Below are 19411 nucleotides of genomic sequence, written 5' to 3'. Positions count from 1 at the left end.
AGAGACCCAAAGAAGGAATGATGCTTCTGAGACACACTTTCTTCCTTCTGTACTGACCTACCTCCAGCTGAAAAAGGAGGTAGGTCATTCCCCTCATTCCCCATCCCTGGGCAGTGTGCCCATGCTGCTCCACCCATTCCTCCCTCCCTGGCACCTGCTCTGGCTGCTGCCCGCAGGTTGAGCCACACTCCGCTGCATCAGGGTACCAATGGGAAGTTTCCAACCTCCCCTCTTTCCCTTCCCGGTGCCCCTGTAAGGCAAAGCTAGCATCTGCAGGGAAGCACTGGGTGCTACGGCAGGCTTGCGTCCCTCTCATTCTCTCCTCATACATACCCAAACACATATATGTACATATGAACCACTGTGTCTATATAGCAAATGAGAAATCAAAGTGTACAAAAAGTAAAAGGACAAAAATACTTCAAAAAAAAGATAGAATACCTTTTAGAGTCATTTCTTCCATGTTTATATATGTGATATTGGGGATGAAGATTTGCGTCTCGTGTGACGGTTCAGCCCCCGTGTGAGTCAGACCTGCATTTTTTGTACTATTGATCAGCCAGTTAAAAGCACATCATTGTCAATAGTGTGACCCTGCAACTAACAGTATTTTTGTTTTCCTTTCCTTTTAGTTTGAGCTATCGTAGTGTCAGCAACAATCAGAAGAATATGCCAACATTTGTCTCAATAGCCCAGAGTGCCTGGGGAATTTTTATATCCGAAAGGAAGCCTGGCTGGAAGTATCTGATGCAGCTTTTTGCAGTTTGCTCTGCAGTTGGCTTCCTCTCAAGCTTTCTCTTATTCCTTGGCATGCACTTCTCCCTGGCACACCACCCTTTGTGTCCCTTATTGATTTCTGGATTCATCTGGATCTCGCTTTCTATCATGCTCTCCTGTTTCAAGCACCTGCGCTGTTTTAGTGTCCTGTTCCTTCTTTCTTGCGGACTGCAAAATGGCAGGAATGCTCTTATTACTGCTGGCACAGGTGTCGTGGTGGCCGGCAACATCCAAAATATTTTTCACAACCTAAAGGTTCTGGCAGACAGTATAACCTGTCATTTGGAGTATGAGCAATTTGCCTTGATAAAATATTACGTTGAGGCAGTAAAATGGATTTATGAGGCGGCCAAGCCTTCCACTGAACTATCTAAATATATAGTGTTCCTAAGGCATGAATTCACACCATCTTATTCAATTTCAGATGATGCATTAAAACAAGAGTTAAATGACACAAAACAAGAAATCCAGAGAGTTGCTAACCAGATATCTTTTATGCTGACTGTACTGCCCTATATAGGCCAGAAAGTATTGCCTGTAGTGGGAATTCTTCTAGCTTCTTTTGGAACTGGCCTCTTTATCAGAAAATTTGTGGGCTCTCACACTGCCAAATTTAAGAATACTTTTATCACTAAACAGTTCGTTGCATTTGATGAGCACCAAAAGCAACAGCAAAGACCCTGCCTTCTGCCACTTAACAGAAAAGAAAGAAAAGATTATGTGACAATCCCATCTTTCTGCCTCACAAGGAAGGACAGAAAAAACATGCAGTATTTTTTTCTCCCTATAATTATTCATCTTTGCATCTGGCTTCTGTTTGCTGCAGTAGATTATTTGTTTTATTGGTTAATTATTTCTGTGAATAAACATCTCCAAGAAGTACCGGATCTAGAGATTCAACTCAGCCTCTTTCAGCAAGTAAGTACTTATCAGTACTTTATATTTCTTAGTTTAGTGTTGAAAAATTTCCCTTCATCTTCAGCAGCTGCAGGAGCAGACATACAGCCAATGAGCCATCAGTTCTTTCATGGCATTATCATTCATTTTCTTTCAAAAAGGGCCATTGTCTTTACAGATACGTATGTTGGATGGAACCAGACAGTTCTCTGCACTTTCCAAAGTGTCGTCTTATTTCTAGAGGATAGTAAATATAGGAAGAAGGACTTTCATTCCTCCATTTATATATGTGGAGAAGACTGGAAGCTTAAAATTGGAAACTCACAGTGCTGAGAATTGTGAAGCACCACTTTTATAGTCAAAATGCCACTGTGACACTGATGTAAGAGATGCCAACCATTCTTTCTTTAGCTGAGTATGTGAGGAGCTCATCATTTAAAAAAGCATGGCTGCATACACACGAAATAATAACATGTTGCCGAAATCTCAAGGTTCTTCCAGCAGGAGCAGCAGTAGCGTACAGAACCATAGATTAATCAGGTTGGAAGGGATGTCTGGAGGCCATCTAGACCAACCTCATGCTCAAAACAGGGCCGACTTCAGAGTCAGATCAGATTGCTCAGTCTTGTCTGTGAATACTTCTAAGGCTGGAGATTCCACCGCTGGAGTGTGTGACCCATGTGATACTGTGTGGGCACAGGAAAGCTGTCCAGTTTGATAGTTTGCAAGATCAGGCTTAAAACATTTCCCCAAAGCATATAACCCTTTGATACTTTCAAGACAAAAAGTTTTCAAAGGGATGCTTGACTGTTAGTACAATATCATATATGCTCTTTCTTCTGTCATTTTTTTCTTACTCAGCATTTTCTATTACTTCCTCTTAGAACTTATAACGAGAATTCATTCCCATTTCTCCCCATCCCCCTAAAATTCATCTAGGCAAAAGCAATTCCAGAAAGTAAGGTTATTAAGGTGAGCAATGCAATAAGTGCGTTGCTTGAAATTACAAGCAAACAGAACAGGACATACAATCTTTGGCAGATTCTTATTCTCACTTTTGCATGTGTGACATATTAAACCGCTGAGCTGGCTTCTTCAGCCAGACCACATTTTCTGTGACACTGCTATACCATTGCAGGTTCAGCTTAGACAGTGTTGTGGCAGACTGGTGGTCCCCGTGTGTCATGGGACGTTCATCTGGTTGGGACTGAACCAAGGAGAAGGAAGACATAGTGCACAGCATGCTTGAGGCATGGGAGCACTTCAGGCAAATGTAAACCACTAATGAAATTAGCTGAAATGAAGTCAAGCTGCTGGTCAAATTCTGTCACACTTCAGATGATGAGATTTTGTATTGTATATCAAAATATCAAACTCTTCCATGGGATAAAAATTAAGTTATTGTCCAGTTTAATCTTAACAAAGAGTAGAGAAATTCAGACTCTGTATGGCAGACATAAGACAAAGGTTTCCAGTTTGTGTCAGTGGAAAACCACTTTTCCTTAAAGGATGGAGGCTGCCAACTTCTAATTGTTACCTTTCTAATTGTTACCTATCTAATTGTTACCTGAACTTTCTTTTAGGAAGGTAGGTGCAAAAGCCATTGGATTCACTGTAACTGTGCCATCAGCACAGGTATAACAAGTCAGACCCATCGTGGAGAGGTCAGATTCCTGTGCAAAAGCAGAGAGGCTTTCATCATCTGGTCAGTCAGTCTAATGTGAGGTATGTTGAGGAGGCAGATTGCTACGCATGCTAAGGGGGCTTTACATCTCATATAAACCCTGCTGCTGCACATCTAGCATCACCAAACCAGCATGCAAAATGGTCCTGGTCCCCTGGGATATGGTCCTTCAGAGAAGAAGGGTTCAGGAGAGCTGGTTGATATTCAGAAATCACCTCCTCAAAGCTCAGGAATGGTTCATCCCAACTAAATCAAGCAAAGGCAGCAGGAGGCCAGCCTGGATGAGCAAGGAGCTCCTGACAAAACTCAAATTTAAAAAAAGAAGCATAGAGGAGGTGGAAGCAGGGACAGGGGACCCAGGAGGAATATAGAGACACTGTCTGATTGTAGAGGGATGGGGTCAGGAAAGCCAAAGCCCACCTGGAGCTGAATCAGGTGAGGCAGGCAAAGGGCAGCACAAAGAGCTTCTACAGGTCTATCAGCAGCAAAAGAAAGACTAGGGGAAATGGGGGTCCACTGCTAAGTGCAGTAGGGTCCTGGTGAGAAAGGACACGGAAAAGCCCAAAGTACTCAGAGTCACCTTCAGCTCTGCCTTTACTAGGAAGACCACCCTTCAGGAATCCCAGGCCTTTGAGACTAGAGGGCAAGTCTGGAGCAAGGAAGACTTACCCTTGGTGGAGGAGGATCCGGTCAGGGAACATTTGAACAAAGTCTATGGGACCTGATGGGAGCCACCTATGGGTGCTGAGGGGGCTGGCTGATGTCATTGTGGGGCCACGCTTGATTATCTTTGAAAGGTCATGGTGCCTGGGAGAGGTTCCTGAGGAGTGGAAGAAAGCAACTGTCACTCCCGTCTTCATGAAGGGCAAGGAGGAGGATCCAGGGACCTACAGTCTGGTCAGCCTCACCTTGATCCCTCAGAAAGTGATGGAGAATATCATCGTGGAAGCCATTTCCAAATATGTGAAGGCCAAGAAGGCTATTAGGAGTATTCAGCATGGATTTACAAAGGCTAAATCATGCTTGACCAACCTAACAGCCTTCTATGACACAATCACTGGATTGTTGGATGAAGGGACAACAGTGGATGCTGATTGTGAATTTATTAAGGCTTCCAATGCTGTCTTCCACAACATCCTCATTGACAAACTGATGAAGCATGGGCTAGATAAATGGAGAGTGACATGAATTGAAAACTGGCTGAACTGCTGGACCCAAAAGGTTCTGATTAGTGGCATAAAGTCACTTTTGATGTCCCCCAGGAGTAGATACTGGAACCTATACTGTTTAACCTCTTCATTAATGACCTGAACAGAGGAACAGATTGTAGCCACACAAGTCTGCAGATAATATAAAACTGGAAAGAGTGGCTGAAACACCAGGGAATTGTGCTGCCATTCAGAGGGACTTGAAAAGTCTAGAGAATTGGGCTGACAGGAACCTCACAATGTTCAGCAAAGGAAAATGCCATGTCTTGCAGTCCTTGGGAAGGAATAAGCCCATGCACTATACGTTTTGGGGGCCAACCAGCTGGGAGGCAGCTTTGCAGAAAAAGGCCCTGGGAGTTCTGATGGACATGAAGTTGACCACAAGCCTGCAATGTGCCCTTATGTCAAAGAAAGGGACTGCATTAGGCAGAGCGTTGCCAGCAGGCTGAGGAGGTGATCCTTCCCCTCTGCTCAGCTCTGGTGAGATGCATCTGGAGTGCTGTGTCCAGTGCTGGGCTTCCCAGTATAAGAGAGACATGCATATACTGGAGTGAGCTGAGTAAAGGGTCAAGAAGATGATTAAAGGACTGGAGCATCTGTCATACGAGGAGAAGCTGAGAGAGGTGGGGCTGTTCAGGCTGGAGAAGAGAAAGGTCAGGAGGATCTCATCACTGTGTATAAATACTTGATGAGGGTGGGGGGGTGTAAGAAAGAGGATCCAGACTCTTCTCAGCGGTGCCCAGTGCAGGGACAAGAGGCGATGGGCACAAATTAAAGGAAATTCCATTTCAACATAAGTTGTTTTTTTTTTTTTTTACTCTTCAGGTTATCAAATACTAGAATAGTTTTCTGAGACAGGTTGTGGAGTCTCCATCCTTGGAGATATTAAAAACCCAACTGAACACAGCCCTAAGCAACTTGCTGTAGCCTCAGCTATTCTCTGTGTATTGCTGTGTGTAGTTTTGCCTGTGTTTCTATCCTTCATACATTGAGGACAGCCCCTTATCTTGATCTGCCTTGAGTGTGACCCAAGTCAGGGCAAAGAAGGAGCTTAGTCCCATCATCCATGGACAGAGGGCCTGAGCCTGACCCTGTCTGGCCGATTCATGAGTCCTGTACTATGAATTTGCTCTCTTTATGTGCAGAGTTCCCTCCTGTGGAGAGCTGGTTGACTCTCCCAAAACAAAAAATTATGCCATCATTAGGTTGTTTCTAGTTTCCCAAGGAAGGCTAGTCACATTAAAATGTAAAATCTAACCTCAACAGGTTTGTCATAACAAGCCTCAGGGCTACTGACCTCAGGGAGTCTAGAAAGCTGGCTGGGTGAGCAGAACAGACTCAACAACTTCTTGCAATGTTTATTCTTGGTATGAGCAGTAAAGTTCTTCATGACTTGTGCCACTGTTTCATACTGAGTTCCTAATGCAGTTTTTCCTTGCTTGTACATTGGTTCAGTTTAGGGATAAAATGTACTGAGGTAGATTGGAACGGGATAATGTCAAGGAAATGCTAACAGGCTGAAAATGGGTAGCGTACTTTGGGCACCTGATATTTCTAATGAGCATCTAACAGAAGTCCCTGGCCCCTGTAAGGTGGTTAGAAGAGCCACAGGGAAGAGCTACATATACCCCTGACATGGTCAGAAAAGAGGGCTGGGTGATTCAGTCTTCCTACAGTGTTCCTACACATAGAGCAGAAAGTTGCCTGCCAGTATGAAATACTGGTCCCAGCAGCGTGTCTAATTTAGTCCCTCTCATTCAGCATTTCAATCCACAAGCAGTGCAAGACACCAGCTCTTCTAAGCAAAGGCACCTATTAGAGGAGGAGAGGTGGCTTTGTTTGTGTGGTAACCTTGTGGTCAGAGCACCTGTCTAGGTGGGTATGAAAGCACTCCTGATCACGTACTGAGCCACAACCAAGGGGACGGACACACTCTGCTCTGCTGTTTTACTCTGAAGGAAGGACCCTCCAACAGAGGATCTGAGCAGATTCATGGGTGTGGGAATATATTAAACCATTACAGCCAGATTAGCTAAATATTTGTTTATCAGAGCCACCGAGAAGGTAAGTTCTTAACAGTCCAAATTGTGGGAGTCTCCCAAGAGAAATGGTGAAAATGCCGTCTGAAACATTTATAAATAGCCAATAAATATATTGTTATGAGCATAGCATATATAGCCACTGGATGGACTAGATGGTTTATGGTCTTTTGTAAATCTGAATGTCCAATGGGAGGAATATTAAGAAAGGAGGGAATCAACTCTTTTTTTCCCCTTTTCTTGTGCAGAGGAATGAGAACAGCTTTATCATTGGTATGAGAGAGCATATTGCAAAGACTGATCCTTTCAAGATCTCTTTGTTTAAGCATGACTGCATCCCTCAGCCAGAGCTCACTCTCTCCACGACATGGATCCAGCTTGGAGTCATCATCTTCTTCTTAATCATTTTTGGGTTATTCTCTGGCCTCCTGACCCAACTTAAAATACTCGTGTCAACTTCATTTTATCCTGACACTGAGATGAAACGGATACATTATTTGCATGCAAAATTACTCAAGAAAAGAGCAAAGCTACAAGAGAAAACTGGGAAGAATGTGTTTGCTAGAACGGTAAGCCATCAGATCTAGGGGGAAAAAAATCTCCTTCTCTCAGGTTAGTAGCCAGATCCAGGAAGTACTTAAACACTTGTTCATTTCAATTATGTGCTAATAGACTTTCCCCAGTGCTCTTCTGCGCAGGGGCTGGAGACGAGTTGCCTATTGGTAAGATTAGAACATATAATTGTTTTGTTCTGTCCTTCAACACACATGCATCAGACATGACACAGATACACCCAAATGACTATGTGCTGGCAAGAAAATACTTCTCAGACTTAGAGCTCTCCAGAGAAGAAGCTTGGTTTTTGTGAATGTATGAAAAGTACCTCCAGCGCAACAGGTATTCCTGAAATCTAGACAGCAAATGTGAGGCACTTGTGAGCAGCCTCTTAATGTTGAGAAAGATGTTCAGTTGTTGCTTAGCAAAATGGAACATGATATATTTCTGTGTTAAAACACAGTGGGAGTGCAACTGCAAATACCACAGGAAACAGAACTTTTTGCTTGCAAAAACATTCACCCTGGATATGTATGTATATATGCACTGATGGAAATACAAACACACATGCCTATATTTATGGCAAATCCAGATAGATATCTGCAGACACATGTAGTTTGGTTTGGTTTGGTTTTTTCAATAGCCTTCAATACTGACTATACAGGATGTTAGTGTCTAGGTGATCTCCAACTCAGTAATACCATGATCATAGCATCATATTTCTGTCTTTTCAGATCAACTTTTGGTTTCCAATACTCAAGGCAAGAGAGGCAGTAAGGAAGAAAGAAAGGAGTGTGGCAAATGACAACATGGTGTGAAAAAGACCAAGTGAATCTTTGGATAAGGCTGAGATGCTCTAGCTCCACAGGGACGTGTGGTTTGCATCCATCTTTCCTATGGAATTTCAATTTTAAAATTTAAAAATAGGATCAATGGCTAATCAGCAGTATTTTGGAAATGTGTGGAAGACAAGCCATGATAAGACAAGATAGTGTGCTCTCCTCACAGAGAGCTCTGGGTTGCATTAATACTTGTTTTTCAACTTGGGGTCTGTGTTATCTGGTACTTTAGAAAGCCATGGAGGGTCTGTTCTTCTGTGTAAAAGCAATCAAACATCTTGGAGCTTTTAGGACTACAGCACAAACCTCTTTGGGTTGAGCTAACAGAGGACATAATGGCAGCAGCAGGTTTGTCTTCTTCACATTTGCCAGACACTGAAGATAGAAGACACAGCAGAGGTTGTCCATCGGCTTCTGGGCTGGCCAAGAACCTGACTAGTGGGCTTAGAAGTTTCTAGACATTTCTATCAATCAGGCTCGACTCTCAACTGCCCCAAACCGCTCAGCCTGGTTCTTTCCCATCCCTAGCTTCACACACCTGCTCCTGCCTCTGTAGCCGTCTCTTCTGCAGGGCCAGTGCTCTATATGCCCTGTCAGTCTTCTAGCCCAGACAAACTCTCCCTCCCACCTTGGCTCCCCCACTTACTTTTTCTGATTTGTCTCTCAGAAGTTTCTAATCCTAGTCTCCCACACGGAATTCCTCACTTGGTCTTAGTCTCCCACTTTCACATATCTGTAGACTGTATTGCTAGTGCAGACTGTCCTGTATCTTTGATGGTCGTGAGAGAGGTAATGTAGCAAGTGCAGAAGTGAGAATGCTCATGAGAGCTGGAATACAGAGGAATCAGGTGCTCTGGGTGCAAACAAGCTGGTTTTGAGGTGTAGGGGCATATGAGCAGAGGTAAACAATGCTTCGAATCTTGCAGTCCGAGGGAGCTTGCAGAAGTGGCAAAAATGGGCACAATTATGTTGCTAAAGCCACCACTGACTTCAATGAAACAAAACTGAGCCAATACTGAGTGCTTCACCTATTCAACAAACATTGGTAGCATGACCTTCATATGACACAAGAACAAATGCTAAGAGCATAAATACATAGGGATGGCTTGACTGACATGGCACTGGAGATTTAATGTAGAGCTAAAAATCCACCCAACACACAGTGCACTCTTGATTTTCAGCCAGAGCTAACTTCCTTCCTTAGGTTGCATAAGAACAGCAAACTCTACTCTGTTCCTCTATAATATGTGCATGGTCCCAGGACAGCCATTGATCGATGTCTCTGTTATCTGAATGAATAAAGGCTTATTTAAAACTTTCCAGTAGCAAGTGTCAGAAGTTATTTTCCACCTGAAAAACACCAAGCCTTTTTTCCTTTGTGTCTTCCAAAGTATCACTCCTCCATGGACACAGGTGGTTCAGGTTGCCAGTTTGCCAACAATTTGTCTCTAGAAATTGCTAGATTAATGCCATGCATTATTGAGGGTTGTGCTGAATGTCTCTGAATGGCCTGGCTATGTCCTCTTTTGCTAAAGTGTCGTGGTTTAACCTCAGTCGGTAACTGAGCACCACACAGCTGCTCGCTCACGCCCCCCCCGCGGTGGGATGGGGGAGAGAATTGGAAGAGTAAAAGTGAGAAAAACTCGTGGGTTGAGATAAAAACAGTTTAATAATTGAAATAAAATAATGATAACAATAATAATAATGTAATAATGATAATAATAATAATATACAAAGCAAATGATGCACAATGCAATTGCTCACCACCCGCCGACCGATGCCCAGCCAGTCCCCGAGCAGCGGCCCCCCCAGCCAGCTTTCCCCAGTTTATGTACTGAGCATGACGTCACATGGTATGGAATGTCCCTTTGGCCAGTTTGGGTCAGCTGTCCCAGCTGTGCCCCCTCCCAGTTTCTTGTGCACCTCCAGCCTTCTCAGTCGGTAGAGCATGGCAAGCTGAAAAGTCCTTGCCTAGTGTAAGCATTACCTAGCAACAACTAAAACATCGGTGTGTTATCAACATTGTTCTCATCCTAAATCCAAAACACAAACCACAGCACTGTACCAGCTACTAGGAAGGAAATTAACTCTATCCCTGCCAAAACCAGGACACCCAGGTACTACCGTCAAGGACCAGCAGCAAAAAGCATCCTGGTGAAAAAGGAGTAAAATAAAGGGTGCTATAAATTTGTTTTCACAAATTGTCCAGGTACTACTGACAAGGGGATGTATTCCTTCACTCTTGTTATCATTGCAGATGAAAGGGGAAAAGGAGTTAAATGTCAGCAAGAGCTGAGCATTGTTGGCTGAGTCCCGACAAGTTCATTGCTGGTAGGAGTTGGATGTGCTCCTTTCAGTCCCAAAGGACAAGGTGGTAAGAAGCCCTGATCTCCTACTGATTACAACACCCAAAGGCGGGGGCAGGTCTGATTGACAGCATTACCACAAAACACTACTGGCTTCACTTGGCATCAGGGGGCAAAATTTCTCTTGGAGTTTCTTGCCTTTCCTGTTTGATGGTGTGTAGCCACCCAGCATACCATTTCTCTGTTGTTCTGCAAGCAGCAAGGGAAAGCTTTGCAGCACACAGGAATAGTTCATTGAAATGACTCAGATGGGGGTCAATGGTTGGGATAGATGCCTAAATGTGTTAGGAGTTTGAATTCGGGAGTACACTCTCAGGACAATACCATGTCTGTACTTTGTATTTACTTAAGGGAATGAAACCTAGTGGGAATGACTGATTATGAAAAAGAGCCATTATTCTTTGGTAGGATAGGTGAGACCTTGAAGGGTTTACAAAACAGTGTTGTACCTGAACGCTGGGACTCCCACCACTAACTGGCAGGGCAACTTACTGAGTATTGCTTAGCTTGCTCCCTCAAATTGGCAAGAGTCATGGCAGTGATAAAAGGCAATCCTTCTTGGGAAGCTAATTGTAATTCAGTACAAAATGTTCAGCTCTTGTAAACATTTTACCTAGATGCTTGACCCCACTCCTAGTGACAAAGGACATGGAAAAGCCCAAGGTTTCTTTGTCTTGGTCTTTGCAGGTAAGACTGACCTTCAGCCACACCAGGCCCCTCAGACCAGAGGGAAATTCTGGAACAAGGAAGACTTACCCCCATGAAGGATGACATGGTTAGAAAGCACTTAAACACACTGGACATACTTAAGCCCATAGGACATGATGGGAAGCACCCATGGGTGCTGAAGGTGCTGGCTGGTGTCACTGTGAGGTGACTCTCAATTATGTTTGAAAGGTCACAGTGATCAACAGAGGTTCCTGAGTACTGGAAGAAAGCGAATGTCACTCCCATCTTCAAGAAAGGCAAGAAGGAGGATCTGTGAAACCACACGTTTGTCAGCCTCACCTCAATCTGTGGGAAGGTGATGGAGCAATTTCCCCTGGAAGACATTTCCAAACATAAAGGCCAGGAACCTGACCGGGATATTGCATAAACATAAGAAAATTTTTTTTTACTGTGAGAGTGGTTAAACACTGGAACAGGATGCCCAGAGAGGTTATGGAGTTTCCATACTTGGAGATACTCAAAACCCAACTAGTCATGGCTCTGAGCAACTCAGAGCAGCAGGGTTGGAGTAGATATCTTCAGAGGTGCCTGCCAGCCTCAGCCACTCTGTGGTGACTTTTACAGGAAGCATTGAAGAAAACATATTAGACATGCACAGCAAAAGCTTGTGTTAATTTGTGAATGTGCTGTGCCAGAACCAGGGTGCCACCTCACAAATATTGTTGTCATTACACTCATACTGGAGTCACGCACTTGAGTGGACTAATGCAGTTTGCTTCTGTAACTATACACATGCATACCCATGTGCTGGAGGTGAGCTGGATGGCAGACAAAGGAGGCAAGTTTGCTCTTCCCGATCTCCCTAAACCAGGGGTACCAGGGAAAATGGCACATTCTGCACATTTTTTTAAAATTCTAAATCAAATTCAGCTTCAGTGCCTCAAAGACATTAAGGTTTATCTCAGTGGTAGAACAGTTCTTACCCCAATCCAGTATTAGGTCTATTCCTTCAGCTGCCCTGTGGTTGAGAAGAGAGTAGAAGAAATGCCCAGTAAACTGAGGTCCTCTTCAGCTGTACAGATGAAAAGGCAGGTCTGTCTCTCCCTTGGCATTACACTGAGACATACCTCTCATTCTCTGCAGACCTTACTTGGCTTCTGTTTTCTCCCATTTGTTTCTGTCCTGTGAGCTGGGGAAGTCTGGATGTTTGTTTATCTTCAGCTGTCTCCTCTGCAAGTTGTTCAGCTATTCCCTTTGGCCTCTCTGTTTACCATACCCCTCAACCACACGATTACATTGTTCTTTTCTCTTCCTTTTTAAAGTCTACAAGTTACAATAAAAAAAACAGTATTCCATCAACAATTATTTCTGTTCCTCTTCTTGCCTACCCTCTCATCACATTTCCTACATTTTATTTTGGCTCTTTTCCCCTGTCTTTGTCATTCAAAGTCTTCTTTCCTCTTTCTGTATGTTTTCTTCTGCCCCAATAGATCATTCTTCCCTGTACATAAAAGCATGCATTTTTTCTTTCTGCTGAGCACAAGTGAACTACAGGTACAGTTGAAATTAAAGGTTTTATTTATTCATTTATTGGCTTAATGGACATTTTTAATATCTTTCACGTTACTGGACATTGTCTCTAACTGCCTCTCTAGGGCTTGTCAGAAATGTATTCATATACCACCAGCACTCAGAACAAGAGTCTGAGGAGAAGTCTGGATTTGGCTTTTGACTCATTCATCCCTTTCCTTCCCCCAGCTCACAGCAGAGCTCAACTTCCTTTTTAAATGTCCTTCACTAGTGTGGCAGCTGTTTGATTTACTGTGAAAAATCCCCCATTTGGACAAAATTTGGTTTGCAAAATTAATGAAAGGCTGACCTGATTGTCTTGTGAAGATTATTCAGAGAGACATGCTAGTGCTCCTGACCCTCCTGAAGCTCAATACAAACGAGGCCGTTTCCTTTCAACAACCGTGTTTATGGAACTCTCCTCATCACCACCCTGTACCCCCGAACTTAGCTTTCGGCATAGCTAAGCCAAAGGCTTTTTTTCCTTGGTGCTAGTTCTGTTGCAGCATTTCGTGTGGGCAGCTGGGTGTGCAAAGTCAGAGGATGCTGGGTTTACAAGTGCTTTCACTCTGATCCCAGCTCTGTCAATATTGTCACACTGACTCACTTTGTTTTCATGACAGTTTAAATAGCCCAAAGATGCTTGCAGTTAAAGAAGAAATTAATAGGCAAAGCTTTTCCTCTAGTTCTGTTTTGCATTGCAAAAGTGGAAAGTAAGGATCAAAGGATCACTCTTTGCTGATGATGAAATAAAGCCTGAAAATGGGGATGTTATTGTCGACTTCATGAGTACAGACTTCAAAATACGTGAGCGTGCTTCACGAGTGCTGCGGTGCATGAGAGTAACTTCCTTCTCATCTCATTCCTGATACATAATACCAGCCCTGCCCTCCAGTGGCCCAGTAAAGCTACATACCCCAGTATTGCTACTCTCTGCAGAGACCCCCTGGTACTTCAGGCTGAAGAGAGAAGCACTGCAGGTGTAGGTGTTTGCACCACAGCCATGAGCTCTTCACAGGCAGTGAAATGATAGCCATCAGACAACCGGGCAATAAACGCATACTGGCCATATGAGGATTTCTCTGGCAAATGATGGGGATGAAAGCAATGTTAGGTATGCCAGGATCAGATCTCCCAAATTCCTTCTCTGCTCCTGCCCCTGGAATCCACGTCACCAGGGAGAATGGGGTACTAAAGATCCCGAATTTCTCTGGCTGGGGAGAGTGATAAAAGTATGGTTAATGGAGTTTTTTTCCTTACTTTAAAAATGTATTTGAGTCTTCACGTTTCCATACAAGACCAGAGGGGAAACCAGCAGAATCCCAATGAGAAGCACTAAGCAAGGAAAGGTTGTTCTGTGTTTCAGCCTTGACAAAACAGATCCTCAGCTCCTCTGTACTGAGATGTATTGCTTCAGAGAAAAAGGGGTTTAATGGAGAAAAAGGGTTTTAATGCAGCAATGCCACCTCTCGAAGCAATCAGAGATAGTCTACTCTCGCTGAGTGACCAACAGACAGAAGGAAGAATCGAAGAAAGCAAACATTTTTCTCAGTAGGCGCTGGAGAAGCCTGAGGAGTGTGGCTAAATGAGGTAGGGTTCAAACATCTGGGAAAACAATTGTTGTCTTACTTCCCTGTGAAAGGCTCAAGGAAACTGTGCTGCAAAAGTAATCTCTAAACCAGCTTTCCAACCTAATGTGTGGGGCATCTGCTGTTTTAGGACTACAGTTATAGCACAGCCCCAGCAACAACTTTGTGAGAATGTAACGAGCAAGCGATAGCTGAGATGAGGTTGTAGGACAAATTCAGAAGTCTTGTCAGGGTCTAGAGACTGAGGCAGGACTGAAAGACCCCTCAGTGCTCCTTTCAGTGCTCCAGTTCAGGACCTGTGCTGACATAAATGCGTTTTATAATCCCATTTCATCCCAAATTAACTATATGCCTTCTAGAAAAAACATCCTACTATGTTTGGCTCTGCTATGACTCAATACTGGTGTTTTGGAATAGGGACCTGGGCAGTCCCAAAATTATATCCCTGTGAAGATCCCACCATCATAGTGTGCCCCACATAAGTGGAAAAAGAACAAGGACCGCAGGGATTTGGAGCCTGACAGTCTCAACTTTAGTAGTAGTGCCTGAATAGCACAGCTGAAATACTTTTTGATGTCACACAGTTTCTCAAGGGCCGTTACTCGGCCATTATCCCGGCTAGAGGCAGGATTCAGGTACTAGGGCCCGCATGTGTCATGGCAAAACAAATACTTACAAATTTCACAAACCTGACAGGCTCAATAACTTGTTGCACTCAAGGACATAAAAATACAGCAGATGCTTTGGTGTAAATTCCAGTTCACAATATGCAGGTATTTTTTTCCATGACATCTGCACAATAGTTAAAACAGTCATTGGAATTAAAAAGTAGGCATTTGTTAAGAACAAAATCCAAAGGATACCCCCTATGAGGACTATAATCCATGGTACAGAGCAGTAAATACCAACATAGGGATCAGGAACTCCCCTAATTGTACAGGGAGAAGCTTCCTCGTTTCTAATCTAATAAAAATCTGTAGGAAACCTAAAAAGATCATACATTTTTCCACAGATAATACAGTTCCATGGTTTGGAGAGCTCAGTTCACAAAATGGGTGTATATATAACTCATAAAACTACTTGCTGTTATCACACTGTGTAAACATGTTGTTAGAAAAATCACTAACTTTGTTCCTTTGGGCTTTCATGATCTGCAGTCTTTTGTAACACTTTGATCCAGGCTTGCCAATGTGACGCCCATGCACAAGAAGGGCCGGAAGGAGGATCCGGGGAACTACAGGCCTGTCAGCCTGACCTCGGTGCTGGGGAAGATTATGGAGCGGTTCATCTTGAGGGCACTCACAAGGCATGAGCAGGACAACCAGGGGATCCAGCCTAGCCAGCACGGATTCGTGAGAAGCAGGTCCTGCTTGACCAACCTGATCTCCTTCTATGACCAGGTGACCCGCCTAGTGGATGAGGGAAAGGCTGTGGATGTGGTCTACCTGGACTTCAGCAAGGCCTTTGACACCGTCTCCCACAGCATTCTCCTCGAGAAGCTGGCGGCTCACGGCTTAGACAGGTGGACTCTGCACTGGGTAAAAAACTGGCTGGACGGCCGGGCCCAGAGAGTTGTGGTGAATGGAGTTCAATCCAGTTGGCGGCCGGTCACGAGCGGTGTTCCCCAGGGCTCAGGTTTGGAGCCGGTCTTGTTCAGTATCTTTATCGATGATCTGGATGAGGAGATCGAGTGCACCCTCAGTAAGTTTGCAGACGACACCAAGTTGGGCGGGAGTGTTGATCTGCTGGAGGGTAGGAAGGCTCTGCAGAGGGACCTGGACAGGCCGGATCGATGGGCCCAGGCCAACTGTATGAGGTTCAACAAGGCCAAGTGCCGGGTCCTGCACTTCGGCCACAACAACCCCATGCAGCGCTACAGGCTTGGGGAAGAGTGGCTGGAAAGCTGCCTGGCGGAAAAGGACCTGGGGGTGCTGGTTGACAGCCAGCTGAACATGAGCCGGCAGTGTGCCCAGGTGGCCAAGAAGGCCAATGGCATCCTGGCCTGTATCAGAACTAGTGTGGCCAGCAGGAGTAGGGAAGTGATCATGCCCCTGTACTCGGCCCTGGTGAGGCCTCACCTCGAATACTGTGTTCAGTTTTGGGCCCCTCACTACAAGAAGGATGTTGAGGTGCTGGAGCGTGTCCAGAGAAGGGCAACGAGGCTGGTGAGGGGTCTGGAGAACAAGTCTTATGAGGAGCGGCTGAGGGAACTGGGACTGTTCAGCCTGGAGAAAAGGAGGCTGAGGGGAGACCTCATCGCTCTCTACAACTACCTGAAAGGAGGTTGTAGCGAGGTGGGTGTCGGTCTCTTTTCCCAAGTAACAAGCGATAGGACGAGAGGAAATGGCCTCAAGTTGCGCCAGGGGAGGTTTAGATTGGATATAAGGAAAAATTTCTTTACTGAAAGAGTGGTGAAACATTGGAACAGGCTGCCCAGGGAAGTGGTTGAGTCCCCATCCCTGGAGGTATTTAAAAGACGTGTAGATGAGGCACTTAGGGACATGGTTTAGTGGACATGGTGGTGTTGGGTCGACAGTTGGACTCGATGATCTTAGAGGTCTTTTCCAACCTCAATGATTTTATGATTCTATGATTCTATGATCTCAGTAGGTGTCCCAAGAGCCCAAAGGACATTTGGAAGTCCTGGGCATGTCCACAGTATCCAAAGGACTGGCAGCCTTTACTCCTGGGTTTCATTTCTGTTATAATTGAGTCATTTTGGCCTTGAGCAACTCACTTAAGCCAACACTGGATGTTAAACATCAGGCAACTACATATATTCAATCACTTGAGTGATTTCAGAGCTTTGAGCATCCATAGTTCTCACAACTGTAAACTTACTCTAATTACATTTACTTGTCTCACAGGTATATCATGCAATTGCAAGGCTCTAATAATTGTTAAAACCTGAAGCCTCAGATGAAAGACTCCACACAAATATAAGTTATTATTAAAAGTAAAAATAGGTCCCTTCTCCTCCCTGCTTTTTCCCCTACTCTTCCCAAATTTCTGCTCTTCTTCCAAGGTAGCAAAAGATTAATTAAAAAGAATGGATTCATGGTTGACATGCACTCTTAACGAGACAAAACATAAGACAAGACAGGCATCCTTCATACCAGAAAGTTCCAGTTCTGAGAGGCAAAGACGGGCTAGGTGGAAGGCGGCTGCACAGTAGACATCTGCACCATAGTCACACTGTATTCTCTTTGTAGTCAGTGGAGACAAATTGGCATTGCAAGAAAACTACTCATCTCATCCCAAAGGAGAACAACTCTGGATAGGTTCATCTAGCCTGTTTTAGATCTTGATGCAGCGATGAATAGTGTTCCAGAAGCACCTTTCTCTCTGTTGATTACAGAGTGAGACTAGACAACAAACTCAGATGCAGACCATTGCAGTATAGAAGTCTACATTGAACAGTGAACCCCATTCCCTTGTAACAGTCATTGTAATAGTGCTGGATGCCTGGTTCTGCTGTTCTGCCACCCCAAAGACAAGCCAAGAAATGGGAACCTCTGCTAGCTCTTCCTGAACATCCCCATGATTATCCTCCATCATCTCACAAAGAAAAATTCTCCTTTGCTATTTAGAGAGACAAGAACTACAGATCTAGTAGAAGTTTGTTTCTCATACAAGTTCATACATCACTGTATGCCTATGAATGTAGCAGGAACTACAAGTCTGCCTTCCACTGTCAAATTAAAAATAACAATAATTATCATATGCTTTCTGTGCCTGTCTTAAAATATGAATGTCTTTCTGTGCCTGTTTGGCCCATGGGTTGCCCAGAAGTACAGGTTATACTGCTTCTACATATAGGACAATATATGACAAAACACTGTACAGGTGTTTTTGTGTGGGCCTCATTTCTCTCTTAAATATGCCCCAGTGACAGTTGCTCAAAAAGAAGGGCTATCACACGTGAAAATGCAACTTTAAACAACATTCTAGGTTTCTGAGGCAAAACCTGTCTAGACATGGTAACAGAGTCATGGTTCTAAGAATACAATTACCTCCCAAATGGGAAATCAGATAAATTGAGCAAATGAGATTTTTTTTAAATTAGGAATCCTATCCTACAAAAAACCACAAAGTATTAGTTACATCAGGAAAAAACTCACATTTTCAGTAAAAAAAGTTTTTTGAAATTAATGCATTATGCTCTTGCTCTGGTGATCCCACTTCACAAGCCTTCAAGTTATGGGTATGTGTCTCTCCATAAAGCCAGAACACAAAACAGTATTGTAGGTGAGTTCATCAGTTCGGTTAGCATAGGTTTGCGTAGGGTGTAACAAAGGAAACACTTGAACACACCAATAAACGCTTGGCTGTGCAGCTGGCAGGGACAAAATATAGCAGCAGCTCTAAAATACTGACAGTTCCCCTGAATCAGCATTTTTCTGTACCTGACCCCTTCCAGGAAGGGAAAAACAAAAAATCAAATTCAGCATCTGCTATCAGAATTCTCTGCATTGCTAAACACAACAGAGATCTTCCTAACATGAAATTAGAGAATTAGGATTCATCTCCTGTGACCTAACAGAGCAAGAATGAAGAAAATGTGCTTAAAGGCCATTGCTCATTGCTTTGACTTTATAGGTTGGCTGATACCTTCTAAAATAAATATTAAGAAATGCCATCCCCAAACTTACTTACTTGTAAGAACCTACAGAGCTGCTGCCACATTATAATTGTAGTTATTTTATTATTACTCCATTTTCTAAAAAGAATTTTCCAGTTCTAATAACAAAATTCCTTTTGAAGAGAAATTGCAATGACAACTTTCATGCAGAAGCCCAGTATAATGTTTATTGGTTACTGTCGTTTCACGTTGGCTCTTGAGAAGTTGATTGTGGACTGATTGTTGGACCCAGAATGCACTGCTTTGGTGGGGACAGCAGGGTCATTTTCATTTGCTTTTATCTACAGAGAAGAAAAAGACAATATGATATAATCTTTCAAAAGAAAATCTCTGCTTTGCAATTTGTCACTCAGAGAGGTAATAATGGAGAAAGAGTGGTAGGAGCTAAAAAGAATGATTATTGCTCCCTCACTCTATTGCAACTTTAGCCTTTACTCCTCTCTATTACAAAAGCTTTCTCCCTTATGACAGAGGAAAACAAACAGCATGCTGCACTCAGTTGCTGCTACTAATGCCCTGGATGAGGTTCACTGTGAGGTAGCTTTAAAGGAATGATACAATGAAATGTGGAAAAGCT

At 43.7% G+C, this 19411-nt stretch overlaps 2 protein-coding genes across 3 annotated transcripts in view; one reads left to right on the top strand and one right to left on the bottom strand.

The window, feature by feature from the left end:
• Positions 1–669: 669 nt before the first annotated feature.
• DCSTAMP (dendrocyte expressed seven transmembrane protein) lies at positions 670–7978 on the top strand. The gene is made up of 3 exons (XM_076332153.1): positions 670–1695; positions 6854–7174; positions 7895–7978. Exons 1-3 carry the CDS (start codon positions 670–672, stop codon positions 7976–7978), a joined length of 1431 nt encoding a protein of 476 aa, XP_076188268.1.
• A 10996-nt stretch (positions 7979–18974) lies between these two features.
• The window catches only part of DPYS (dihydropyrimidinase), a 33754-nt gene continuing 33317 nt past the window's right edge, over positions 18975–19411 (bottom strand). For both annotated transcript variants that reach the window (XM_076329253.1, XM_076329254.1), the window contains exon 11: positions 18975–19115. The gene's annotated coding sequence lies outside the window, so the exon portion shown is untranslated. The remainder of the gene's footprint in view (positions 19116–19411) is intronic.

Source organism: Aptenodytes patagonicus, chromosome 2 (assembly GCF_965638725.1).
Source record: "Aptenodytes patagonicus chromosome 2, bAptPat1.pri.cur, whole genome shotgun sequence".
In the NCBI taxonomy this organism is placed as follows: Eukaryota; Metazoa; Chordata; class Aves; order Sphenisciformes; family Spheniscidae; genus Aptenodytes; species Aptenodytes patagonicus.
The sequence above is the reverse complement of the archived record's forward strand: the minus strand, read 5'-3'. Positions and strand labels throughout refer to the sequence as shown.